Consider the following 12,857-nt stretch of genomic DNA (forward strand, 5'->3'; position numbering starts at 1 on the left):
ATCAGTCAGCGCCAGGTGTACGCTGGTCATATAAAATGGCATCAATGTATGGATCATTGGTCAAGGAGGCCACAGTGCTGCTCGATCAGTTCAGTGCTGACAAGCTGTGTCTGGACGACTTCATGGAAAATGCTTCAAAGACTCTGCAGGTAATCCAGCATGTGTTTTGGTCCTGGTGGTGGTGACCAGTGGTGTAGTGGAGGGTAAACTCAGGTATATGGAGTATACGCACCTCCTTTTTCCCCTGGCAATTTACAGCATACCCACTTATTAGCCAAAAAGCTATTAGGATTATATAGGAGAGTATACCCACTTCTTGCTAAATAATCTACTCATCTATTTATGTAATAGTGTACCCATCTCATCAACTATCACAACACTTCTGGTTGTTACCCCAATTTTGAGAATAACGCCCTTGTTATTTGTTGCAGAACATGGATGCTCCAGATAGGAACTTCCTGCTTGATGTTGTTTCTGGATGCATCGAGCATAAAAAGTTACTGGACGTAGTTGTAAATGCCTTCTATGCCCAGAATGGGAAATGCTTGTCCAGAGGTGACCGCAGCACGTTTGTTAGTAAGTTATTTAGCTACCAAAGCCACCTTCATTAACAAGATCTTCGACTGTGTTGATGATTTGCTCACTGAATAAAGCAAGGCCATCATATCCTCATGGTGCCACATTGTTCCTTAGTTATCTGTTACCTCGCAACATTCACCATGGATGACCTTGGGCTCGAGTGTTTCAGCAAAATTGTGAAATCTCTGGACACCAAGAAGATGCACAAAGTGAGAAACTCACATCTTTTTATACCAGTGCTTTAATACTAATAATTATGGTGCATGTAAAAATGTAAAATGCTGGGCATATAACTGTGGGTGTGTGCTGTCTTTGTAGTTCCTGAGTTTTTTCTTTGATGTCACAAATCTCACCACATGGATCCAAGGGGAATGGAGTCACATCTATGATGCTGCCTTTGTGGAAAAAAACTGGATTGCCCCTTTGTTGAGGTGAGAAAGCAGCATCCAGGAAAGTGATTCACAGAGAATGACATTCAGCATCTCAAAAGGAAATAACTGTAGACACAGGCCTTGTGTTTTTGTCCATTAGATGGCGCCCTGAGATAGATATTCTTATGGACCAGCTTGCAGCCAGGATGTCCAGTGGGAGTCGGGCCAAGAAAGCTCCAGTCAAAACCACTGAGCCCCAGGAGTTCTGTCTCACCAAACCCAAACCCCGTCCTCTGCCCATGCCTGAGCCCATTCCACAGCAGGAGAAGCCCAAACCAGTCAGTCCCTTTTACATTTATATAAACTGTATTGCTTCACATTTACCACAATATGGCTTAATTAACTGTGCGCCATTGTTCTATATTGTTGTGTAACAGCCAATAGAAATATACCTATAGAGACCATTTTTCTACATATTGTGTAGTAGCATTCATGGCTGACATTTGTTTTTTAGGTACCAAAAAGCACCCACAGGGCTCCCAAAGAAATGCATACCATAGAAGAGATCAAACAGAAGAACCGCCAGAAGGCTCAGGTATGATGTCAGGTTTTTAGATAGTTTAGTTAATTAGTTATCATTAAAAAATATGAAATGTTAGAGAAATTTCTGTGTTCACTGATGTACCTGTATCCTTAGTTTGATGAGCAGAGAAGGGTGCTTCATGTCGCAAAATGATTCTATTTTTATCTAATTTCTTTTGGTTAGATGATATGCAAAATTGTTATGTAAAACCTGGAAAAATGCGCTTTAGTCATGTGATATCTGACTGTTGGATAATAGATTTCTTATGCACACTTATGGCAGTGCAATGTATGGATGAGTCTGGTAAGGCCATGTAGACCGGGAATCCAGTGCATGATACATTTCCATCCATCCATCCATCACTTCACTAATACATACATGCACACATACAACAATCAGTGACTGAACTGATTGACTGATTCTATCTATCTATAGATATATAATCTTTTGTAAAAGTGGTATAGAGTTTTAATGATCCTCAGCCTTTTTCCATGCCACTGTAATGATGCTTCCTTTGTTTTTCACCCAAGGAACTGCTTTATTTGGCAAACACAAAACAGTTTGAGTGTGCAAATCCACAGAAGTCTGAACATACCAAGGTACAGTAGGGACTATTTTCTGTGCTGTAAATGAATGTCCAATGTGGTATTACTGTCATGATCATGTTTAGAGCTACTTATGTTGAGGGATAAGGTAAAAAGGATGTGTTGCCTAAACATCTTTCCAATCCTAAAACTACATCCCACCTCTCTTGATAGCTAAATTACAATATCTTCTCTTACTCAAACACATATTCAGTTTCTCTCCATGCTGTTATTTTACTCATTACACATTTCTGCTGAATCATCATCTGTATTTGCAGAAGGTGATGTCTGAGATTAAGGAAAGCTTTGATTCCCAACTCAAGTTCAATTCATTTCAATCCTCTGGAGTGCCAGCCAGTCTCAAGATGGTGAGAAACAATCGTATCCTTCCTAATTCTCTGTATGATTTTAATGAGGATCAACATGTAATAATGTGTGTATGTCCACTGGCGTGTGCATTTTTCTGAACCTATCAGAATAGCAGCTGGCCCATCAAGCTCAACAACACAGCCATCATGAGACAGGAAGCACTATATAACCGTCAAGTGGAGGAGGAGCTGCGAAGGTACAGCACAGCACATTACCTGTCACTCCTCAAACTGTCTGGAGTCTGGTTCAGGTGGACCCGAGACAAAGCTGAATATATATCAAAAGCAGTGGAATTTTAACATTCTTACTGCACTCTTTTTAAAGATGTGTTTGTGTGTTAAAGAATGGAGCGTCTAGTAGAAGGGGCACAGGAGCCCTCCTCTTTCCTCCAGTGGCAGAAGCAGATGCGTGATCAGGACCTGCAGGAGGAGCTGGCCCAGCTTGAGCTCAGGCGCCTGCAAGGGCTCATCAGCCACAAGGAGGCTGCTATGGCCCGCACACACATAATGGAGCGCAACCAGAAGGCTGCACAGCTACAGAAAGAAGAGGTGGGTTAAAGTCGCCCAGCAAACAAACAACTAATATGAATGACACGAATGAGAAGAAAAAGAATAGCTTTATTTGTATGGCACAAAGACAACAAAAGGCCTCATGACTGTGTAAAATATACAGAGCACCATTATATCAAAGCATGTCTGTAGAAAAATAATTCAAAAGAGACTGATAGTTATTTCAGAAGACTGCTTTTTTATGCTGGCTTTGTTGTTTCTCACAGACAGCTCAGCTGATGCAGAGATATGCGAGGAAAAGGCTTCAAGAGGAAAAAGAAATGAGAGACCTGGTGCAACAAGTGGCAGACGGGCACAAGAACACAAAGGCAGCCAAACAGAGATTGCAGGAACTCAAGCAATCTATTGGTGCGTCACCTCGCTTGATGCCTGATGTGATTCTTTTGGGTTGAGAGCCTTTCCTAGTATTATTTTATCCTGGAATTTTTATGAAAAAAATTTTGTTTCAGTGAAAGAAGTCTCGGAGCAAAGTCAAGAGCTCCTGCGCCAAGCACTGGAGGAAGCACAGGCCGAGCTTAGCAGAAAATTTGAGATCATCCGTGAAATCCACGCTATCAGATCTGTCCCGCACATGAGACACAAATTTGTGGATGACACAGAGGTAAGTGCAGGAAAGAATGGATTATCATCCCACATTTCACAATGATATTCTGGCACAAACTAACACTTCTGTCTCCCACTGGCACACTACACCTCACCCATTGTTGTGCAGCTTTACTTTTATTCATATGAGCATATGGCTCCCCGTGTCCCAGACAGGGGGACACGACCTGCTGGGAGAAATGTCCCTGGCTGAGCTGAAGGAGCGGCTGGCCATCTTGAAGGAGGCAAAACAAAGGGAGCAGGAGGAAAGACGGGAGTGGATTCTGGAGGAGAAGCAGAGCAAGCAGCAGCTTCTGTTGCAGCAGCTGGACACCATCGACATCCACAGAAAAGCACTGGCGCAGGCTGCAGCCAGCAGGTTGGGGTAAAAATAGGCTTTGTCCTCAGCTTAGAGGCATCTTGCAAGACTTTGTTATGACAGTAGAAAAAGATAGATCCAACCGCACTCACGCATAAACAGACATTATCCAGACATTGTACTCAGACATTCATGACCATTCTGGTGTGTGGCAGGAAGGAGGAGAAGAAAGCCAGGCGGGGGTTACAGCAGGCAGTGGCTAAGGATGAAAGAGTGCTGGCCCTGCAGAAGAGACTGGAGGAAAAACAACAAGAGCACCTCAGACTGAAGCAAAGAGAAAGCAGCAAGGCCAAAACCTCTGAACAGGCAGCAGCACACACTGTCAGAAGCTGGAAACCCTTAGAAGTATGAGTATGAAGTGTGAAGTCTAGAAAAAAGTGAAGCTGTTTACAACTGAAACATTGTTTTGTTGAGGTTGGGTTTTTCATGCATTAGCAGTGTATAACTTCACTCTTTACTCACAATTTCACCAGAAAACCCTGGAGGACAAGGACTGGGAGGACTTGGAACAGAGGTTAGCGCGTCAAATCCAGTGAGAAACACCCAACACTATTTCTCAAAGGAAAGACATAAATATGTGGAAAATTCTCCATAGTTGTATCATTGTTTATTTACTTTAAAGGTGTCATATTTACTGATGGAAAAAAATAAAGAGTTGAATAATTTGCATTGCATTTTAATGTGAAATATTTAACATTAAAGTTAATATTTCAATGAGTGCCTTTTCTTTTGCCAGTTATGATTCCCCTCACATCATCATATGACAGAAGTTGTATGATCCAGCTGTCCTGTTTTGGTTCACTGCCCCAATGTTTGTTATGTTTGTAAATGTCATAAGATTTTGGTCTCCTGGGGAAGTAAATTCCACCCACCTGGCAGTGTGATATGAAATAGGAACTTGAACTTATGACATCAGAAAAGTTCCCCACTGCAGAAGTAACAGTGGTGCCATTTTCATATTTTATATATCGTGTTCTGTTTACTTACCAGTGATGAGATATTGTGCAACTATTTTTGCATCGTTTAACTGATTGGCAGCTCATTATTGCTCAGAATAAAAATCTGTTCATGTAGCTTACCGTTACCTTTAAATGGAGTAACATTATTGATATATACTGTACATTATATATATATATATATATAAAAAAGAACTAGTGCAATTTGTAAAATAAAAGTCAGGAAGGATCATTGGCAAATATCACAGCAAAATTGGAATAGTCATTTCATTATCTAATAGGAATATTATAATTACACTATCCTAAAATGAGTGTATACATTTAGATTATATTTAAAAAGAACAAGGAGAAGCACTGAAAGAGCACAAATGATGAGGAAACTGAACTCATGAGGCTTTATCATTATTCTGTTTGTGTGGAATATGACCCACAGCCTCCTATGACTTTGACTCACGGCACGGCGAACGCCACAGCGCCCCCTCAGACTGCTCCGTGTAAAAAACGCGTGAATTCCTCCCAGATTCCGCCCGTTTCGCTCGGTTCCTTTCCCCTGCAAAGTAAAATCACATGATGTGTATTTTGTCATATGACACTGAGGAGACGACTGACCCTTGAGCAAGCCAGCTGTGATTCACTGACGACCACTGTAAAAATAAAGGCGGCTTGACCACTTGTCAGTCAGGGATGTCTTAGGCTACATATTTGCTCGCTGGTTGGATTAATAACAGTGGAGGATGGATTGTCGGGGAGTTATACCTGCGATAGCCGCCGCTTGTCTCCTAGGTAAGCTCTGATACACTGTCTTTTCCACGCTTAGAAAAAATAACTATGGCACCCCTGTACTTTTTAAAGGATACCGTACACGCGTCACAACACAACTTTAAGTCCCTGTAGGAATATTATAGAGATATCACAGGGAATATCATCAAACAGCTACTATAAAGCACGATAAGTACACTACAAAGTCACCAGTGAGTGCCACATTCACACTTTAAGCCTTGATAGCAATATTGTAAGAACTTTATCATCGTCACTGTGGATTTTCGTTGTGAAATGGACAGTAATCCAGGAAAAGTTATGAATTTTATTTTTTTCTCTCCCGTCAAATTTAATTAGTCCTATTTTAAATCAGATTGTACCTCCAGAACTACAACAGACTGCATTATGGAGTTCCCCCTAATGGGAAATCACTAGAATTTGTCTTATTCTTTCTATGTGGTGCCCAACATTGAGTTTATACTAACTTTATTTTACTTGGTGGAATTTTTTTTTAATCCCCTATTGTATCACTATAATTTCTCTGCAGGGGCTTATACTTTTGTTGTGACATTTATGTTGTTTCCTTCCAAATTTTATTAGGGGATTACATTAGCTCTTAACCCAAGATTTATGCCTAACACTTGGAGAGAAAATGTGCCACCCAGAGGAGTGTGAACAAGGGAAATCATATGACCCATTTCTGAATAATTGCATTTCTTGAAGAGGATGGCCCTTATTCAGCAAGCAGTTAAGCACATGGCTAATGTGATTACTTCCACAATATGGCCTCTGTTTTGCTGATGGGCCTGCACATTCCCGCTCCGCTCGCTCAGAGATGTAAATGAAATTCCTGAGATAATGTTGAATGGATGTCACCATGGTGAATTTATTGTTAGATGAAGAAGTACCCCTCCTTCATATTCGGGAATAAAATTGTGTGTTTTGTGCTTCCTGTGTGGTGTTAATCTTAATGAATTAGATGGCATACTGCACAGGCCCATGCCATAGAGAGGTTTGCATGATTGCACCAGGTCAGCTGCCACGTAACTTCTGATGGTTATCTGGTCATGGTTAATTTTCTGATATATATCTAGGTTAACTGCACATGAAAGGGTTGTGTTGCATGCTCCATGACAGTTTTCTGTCCACTGTCGTTCTCCTGCAGGCCTGGTGGTGAGCCAGACCACACTCTCCCCTGCTGTGATGAGCACCACAGTCATGGAGAATGTGACAGACCTGACTCCGACTCCCATGATCCTCAGCACCACGTCCCCAGGCTGCTCTGCCCTCAACATCTCCACCTGTGAGCCCTGCGTGCCGGGATCACACTATGACAATGGTGAGGCTGGCCTGCCTGCTCGCTCTGACTGAGGTCTGTCAGCGGAGGGCTCCCTCTCTTTGTCAGTACAGCATCTTACTGGATCAAAGACACTGTTTTATCCTAGTTTGTTTCGGGTTGAGGACAGTTTTCTTTCATACTTGTTTACTAGGTACATGTGTAGTCCCTGCTGACTGAAAAAAATCTTGAAATTGCTTCTTGTAGTGACTGGAAATGAAAATATAGACAATAAAGGCAAGGAATTTAAAACAAGTGTCCTCTGGATTTCCCTAGGGATTTGTTTAGGTTTGTTTTTTTTTTTTTTAGGGTTTTTAATTATCTATCTATCTATCTAAAATATTTTTTTTTTCATTATTTTATCGCTAGTTTATTCTATAATGTCGTAGTTTCAATGCAGTTTCAATTTAGTTTTTTAGTTTTTTCCTAATGTTTTCCTGACTGTAATACCTTTGGTCCGCAGACACGCTGCTGTGCTCCTGCTGTCCGGAGCCTGGACTCTGTCTGTTCTCTGGAGCCTGTCTGCCGTGCTCCAGAGGTTTCTTCCAGCCGCTGGCCGGGCAGCAGCAGTGTCGGCCCTGCAGCCAGGGCTTCTACACAAAGTGAGCTCACCAGCTCTGCCACCACACTGTCAGCATCCGAAGATACAAGGATTTCTTTCGCCTCCATTATAATTCTTCTGGTTGTGTGTTTGTTGTGTGTTTTGCACCTTCAGTTTCACTGGCAGCCCGGTGTGCCAGCCATGCCCTGTTGGATCTTTCAGCAATGACACTGGAGCAGAGACATGCAGAACCTGCTCACCAGGTATGTTTAGTCAGCAGTAAACAAAAATGAGCCATATTCATGGCATAAATTAGTGGTATTAAATTACACCAAAAAATGTATTTATATTCATGTAGCTACAAATAGCAGCATTTATATCGACTAAAAGTAGACCATTTTAAAATTCCTCCAAAATCTATAATTCTTTGCTACAATAAATATATGATGAACAAAGAGTAGTTTAATACTGTACTAGTAGGCAAAGACACTTTGAAGCAGGCTGGATTTTAAATGTATCCCCTCCTTGTCCCAGTATTATTGATTTATTTTATAAATGTCCTTTAACTGCCTATTTCATCTCTGATAACAAACTGGTTGAATTAATTATTCACTAATCACACATTTCGGGCCTCTCCAATAAAAGGTGCTTGAACTTGCAAATGAACAGATTACAGTACGCCTCAGTGTATAATTAGCAAAAATAAGATTAGTAATTATTAGGGAATGATTGTAATAATTACAGTTGCTTTCACATCCACATGACACACAGACAACATCCAGACAAAAATGTCTCATTTACTCATTTTAACTTTTATTTGGATTTGAATTTTTTGGTTTTCAGGTTTCTTCTCAGCACAGCAGAATTCCACGTCATGTAATCCGTGTCCTCAAGGAACGTTCTGCAAGTAAGTTGTCAATAAATGCCAACCTGTTTCTGTTTCTGTTTGTGTGACCACCCAGAAATCAGTTTTTGAACTTTATTAGCCATCTCGGTGTTTACCTCGCCACCTGCCTAGAGATTTCAAGACTGGATAACCCAGACTTTGTTGAGACGTGTTGTGTCAGGAGCAGTAGAGCAAGATAAGCAATCCAAAATGTATATTCCAGACTGTAAAATTGAGAGAAATCACAATCAAAACTTGAAAAACTACCATCTTTGAATGTGCCTGTGAAAAAACATTTTCTTTGCTGACTGTAATTAAAATCTTGGACTAGTCTCTGTTCACTCTCCTTGCCGTCTGAAGGGTTGTAACAGCTGTCGTAAGTGAAGTTTAACTTGCCCTGTTAGGCATTTTGCTTGCAGAGTCGCTCTCATGATTCCCTGTGACACCACTTTAGCTCAGTCAAAAGAAAGCTGCTGTAGTCCAGGACTATTTCAAGCCATGTCTGTGAAAGTTAATTTGAGTTAGTCTTGTTAAAAAAAAGCTATTTGAGGCTTACTCCATGTGTGCACAACCAGCCTTTACATTATGATTACCTCAGATGCTTTCACACCTGCGTTTTTGGGAAAGTTGGATCACGCTTTAGAGACTGTCCTCCATTTGTTTGGATTAGATTTGAGCAAGTAAGTAAGGAACATGTTAAATGAACTTGGTAAACACCAGACAACCGTTCCATTGTTTGCCTGAGAGAGGTGGTATTGGGTTGCCTCCAAGTGAACCCTGGAATCATTTGCTTAAAGGGAGAATGCAGTTGTTCAAAAACAGAAAATCCAGGCGTTTCAGTAACCTGTTTGGCTCATTTTCAATGAAAATAGCCCTTAATTCAAACTTATTGTGTGTGCATCATGATCATCATATTTGAACTTTGTTTTGATAGAAATACCCAAAGAACATTAATAATAAATACCTTAAACACTGACAGCGACTTGGACAATGTAAAATTTGTGGCCAGGATTTGCCAGTGCGTTTATATCTTAATTGGAGAGAGGGAAATGAATTTTGAGAGACTCTGTTTGTTAAAGCTGCTCATTGACGCACAAAATTTTTGTCCACTATGTGGCAGACATAGACCAAAATATTGATGATACGTCTGTAACTACAGTGAAACCAAACTGGAACAAGAGCTAGAAACCAAATCAAGTGTGAAATGGGTGTAAAAAAATGCCCTAAATTGATGGTACTGGTAAATCCATAGTGACTTCTATTCTGTTTCATCTATTTCTTGTCATGAACATGCGTCTGTCCCTCTGACAGCTCCTCTAGCTGTGCCCAGTGCCAGATGTGTCCCGGGGGCACAGAGTCTCTTCAGGCTGCAGCTACACAGTGCACATCATGTCGACCAGGTAATTGGCACTCTGTAGACTTTAAACTGCAGGGGTGTAAAGAGGTATCCTTATGAATTTAGTAATTAAGCACTGTAGTTTCCAAATTTTGCATTTTTTCCCCAGAATGTAGTAATTGTCATTAGCAGTGCTGCCCATAGTAATAGGAAATATGTTGCATTCAGATGATGTTTGGTTTTGGACAGGCATGCACAAGGCTCCCCATCAGAGCATGTGTCAAATCTGCAGCAGCGGCTTCTTCCAGATCCACTGGGGTCAGGAGAGCTGTGATATCTGCCCTGAGAATCACTACTGCCCCGTGAGTACTGCACCGCCCCATACAATCACAATAGTGAACCTCCGCACCTTTTCAGTGATGTCTGTGGGAAGTTTGGTGACAGAGGACGTCCTTCTCTCAGAGTCCAGATGTGAACCCCATCCAGTGTCCCAGTGACGCCTTCTGTCCAGAGGGCAGCACAGCGCCAGGCTACTGCATGGAGACTTTCTTCCGAAAAGCAGGCGAGACTTGTGAATTGGCTCCTGTCACTATTGCTCTGTTAGTCATCGGAGGCGGGGGTAAGTCACGGTGCTGGAAGACGTATATAAATCCTTTAATTAACTCCTTGAACTCAGATTGTTTATGTCTGCATTATTCCAATTCAAAATACAAAATATCTCACTGTCTTTTGCATGATTTTATACACACTTCCCTGTAACTGAGGAAGGCGTACTGTGTTTAGTGTCTTTGGAAACATTGGGATCTCCACTAGAATTTAAAATAAAGTTCTGTGGGTTTGAACAAAGCTTGTCGATGCTGCAGTGACAAACCTGATGTTGAAATACTTTGATAAATTAGTAATCTGGCTCAAGCCCTCTATGGCCAGAATGATTTTCTGGAACACAGAGCTTCCTCAATAATGCATCCTCTGTGTATTAATTTCATTAATAGGGTAGTGTGTGTCGAAGTGAAAGGCATTGGAGTTCCTGCTATGCTTGTTTCAACTGATTTCCTGAACCTTCATCATTGTATCATCTGATGACATGCTAATATTTCCCTTAGAGAAGTAAGTGACTGCTAGTTGTAGATGAAGTATTGGTGCAGTTTAAAGTCCTATTAATGTGCTTCTCATCAGTCCTCTAGGCTCTGAAATAAAAGCAAAACTTGTTTCATCACTCAGAAAGGCAAAAGGGCAAACATGCACCACAATTAAATGAGTCACAACTCCTCACAAAGCACTTTCCATCCTTGGCAATGCATTAGCAAACATTAATATATATAAAACAGGATGACTCCTCTGTATCTGCAAGTGGGTAATACATAATTGTGTTCTTAGTAACTATGTAACCATGAATAAACACTGTTTAAACAAACGTCAGACGTCTGCATATTCTGGCTGAACATAACAAGCAAACTGTTTTGAATGAGAGTCTTTGAGGAAATGTACTTCCATGTATAAAAGGTTTTATTCTTTCCGAACGCTCTTTGAGGCTCCATTGCCGAGGGTTTCAGCTAAACGAGGATGTGCTGTTCTGCAGCGATCTGCACTGATTACATGCTCACTTTTTTAATGTCACGGCAACTAGGAATAGCAGCCAATTCCCACCTGACACAGCTAAAAAAGAGCCTGCCAGTTTTTACCCACTAATCCACTGTTCAGTTAACTATCTTTCACAAAATTGATATGGAAAGTTAATGTTTAATAATTACTGTTGAAGTTTAGAGCAAAGTTTTCTTAGAGCCTCTTGTATTCCTTGCATCATAAAAACTGTGGTGCAAGTATTGATTCTGCACAGTGGAAGTATCTTAAGATGGCAACACCAAGATAATCTCTCTTTTTGCAGTGATACTGAGACCACTGCAAGTCAGATTATTATTCCAAACATTGTTTTCTGTCTCTGTTTCACAGTGGCCTTGCTCTTCATCATTTTAATGGTACTACGTCGAAGGAAAGATGCTGATGGAGAGCTGTCTGTAGCCCGAGCTCCTTTATTACGCAAAGAGCGACCCCAAGGACGATACTACGGGATTCCCTGCGACGCTGAACCTGTGTATGCCGGCTGGTGAGCCAAAGGATCGCCCTCGGCTGCGTTGTCCTAAAGTGTTACAGCAGAGCAAACCGACTGATTTCTTTCACACACGTGCCTTGACTGTAGGCAAAAGGACTGACTGTAAAATCATAAAGTCGTATTTTATTGTTTAGTGCCTCCAGAGTACTTTGACAATCCACCAGCTGTTTCATGGGGTACAGTTAAATATGTCGTCTTCTGTGTGTTGTTATTGACTGACACTGCAACAGTTGTTCTGTCTAAAGGAGAAAACATTCTTTCCATAAGCAAGTTTAATGGATTAAGAGAGGTGCACTGACACGCTGAAGAGACTCTGCGTGCCTCGACTTGGTGGGAGCGTCTCTCTTATGAAAAGCACTTTTTTACTGATGTAATTGATTTACTTTGCACTTGCGTGTTGATAAACTGATGAGTGCCTCTTTAAGCTTTGTAGCGTAGATGCTCAGCGGCAGACACTTGTGAACTTGGTGGTGTCTTGTGTGTGTGTGTTTTTTATGCATTTGATTAAAGAACGTTATGTTGTCCATAGTTTCGTTGATACCTGTGTTTAATGTTTTTCACCTATCTTATTTAAAAAAATGTTTGTATGTTTTAAGCAGAACAAATAAAATTGATCAACCTGGGCTTGACTTTTATTTTATTTATACTACTTTTTATGTCAGCTGCCAAGGGTTTTCCAACTCCATTTCACATCTATAAATATAAAAACGCTGCAGTGTCTTTTGTCAAAGTACTAAGCTGGTCTTATGATAGTCACAGTAAATTAAATCATTTGCTTCTTGTGTTACGTGATAAAAATATGAAACAAGTAACATTTATTTATATAGCACATTTCATACAAGTGTAATGTAAAGCACCTTACATAAATTATGAACAACACTACAATTGTGCTCAACTTTGTGAACAAACTACAAATA

At 40.8% G+C, this 12,857-nt stretch overlaps 2 protein-coding genes across 3 annotated transcripts; both read left to right on the plus strand.

Moving 5' to 3' along the window:
• Nucleotides 1-35: 35 nt before the first annotated feature.
• On the plus strand, nt 36-4,367 carry cfap99 (cilia and flagella associated protein 99). Its single transcript, XM_030044968.1, has 14 exons — nt 36-149; nt 432-576; nt 694-788; nt 898-1,010; nt 1,111-1,288; nt 1,465-1,545; nt 2,064-2,132; nt 2,396-2,485; nt 2,594-2,682; nt 2,830-3,034; nt 3,262-3,403; nt 3,505-3,656; nt 3,811-4,016; nt 4,172-4,367. Exons 1-14 carry the CDS (start codon nt 36-38, stop codon nt 4,365-4,367), a joined length of 1,875 nt encoding a protein of 624 aa, XP_029900828.1.
• Nucleotides 4,368-5,540: 1,173 nt separating this feature from the next.
• Nucleotides 5,541-12,563, plus strand: LOC115380620 (laminin subunit alpha-5). Of its 2 annotated transcripts, XR_003930352.1 has the most exons (10): nt 5,541-5,755; nt 6,897-7,070; nt 7,531-7,669; nt 7,783-7,871; nt 8,452-8,515; nt 9,806-9,894; nt 10,080-10,192; nt 10,293-10,449; nt 10,823-10,937; nt 11,781-11,911. XR_003930352.1 is itself a non-coding variant. In XM_030081735.1 (9 exons), exons 1-9 carry the CDS (start codon nt 5,707-5,709, stop codon nt 11,936-11,938), a joined length of 1,032 nt encoding a protein of 343 aa, XP_029937595.1. In that variant the 5' UTR covers nt 5,547-5,706; the 3' UTR covers nt 11,939-12,563. The 2 variants fall into 2 exon arrangements, 1 of the variants encoding a protein (XP_029937595.1); XM_030081735.1 differs by lacking the exon at nt 10,823-10,937 and having other exon boundaries at nt 5,547-5,755; nt 11,781-12,563.
• The last annotated feature ends 294 nt before the right edge of the window (nt 12,564-12,857 follow it).

Source organism: Myripristis murdjan, chromosome 22 (assembly GCF_902150065.1).
Source record: "Myripristis murdjan chromosome 22, fMyrMur1.1, whole genome shotgun sequence".
NCBI classification, from domain to species: Eukaryota; Metazoa; Chordata; class Actinopteri; order Holocentriformes; family Holocentridae; genus Myripristis; species Myripristis murdjan.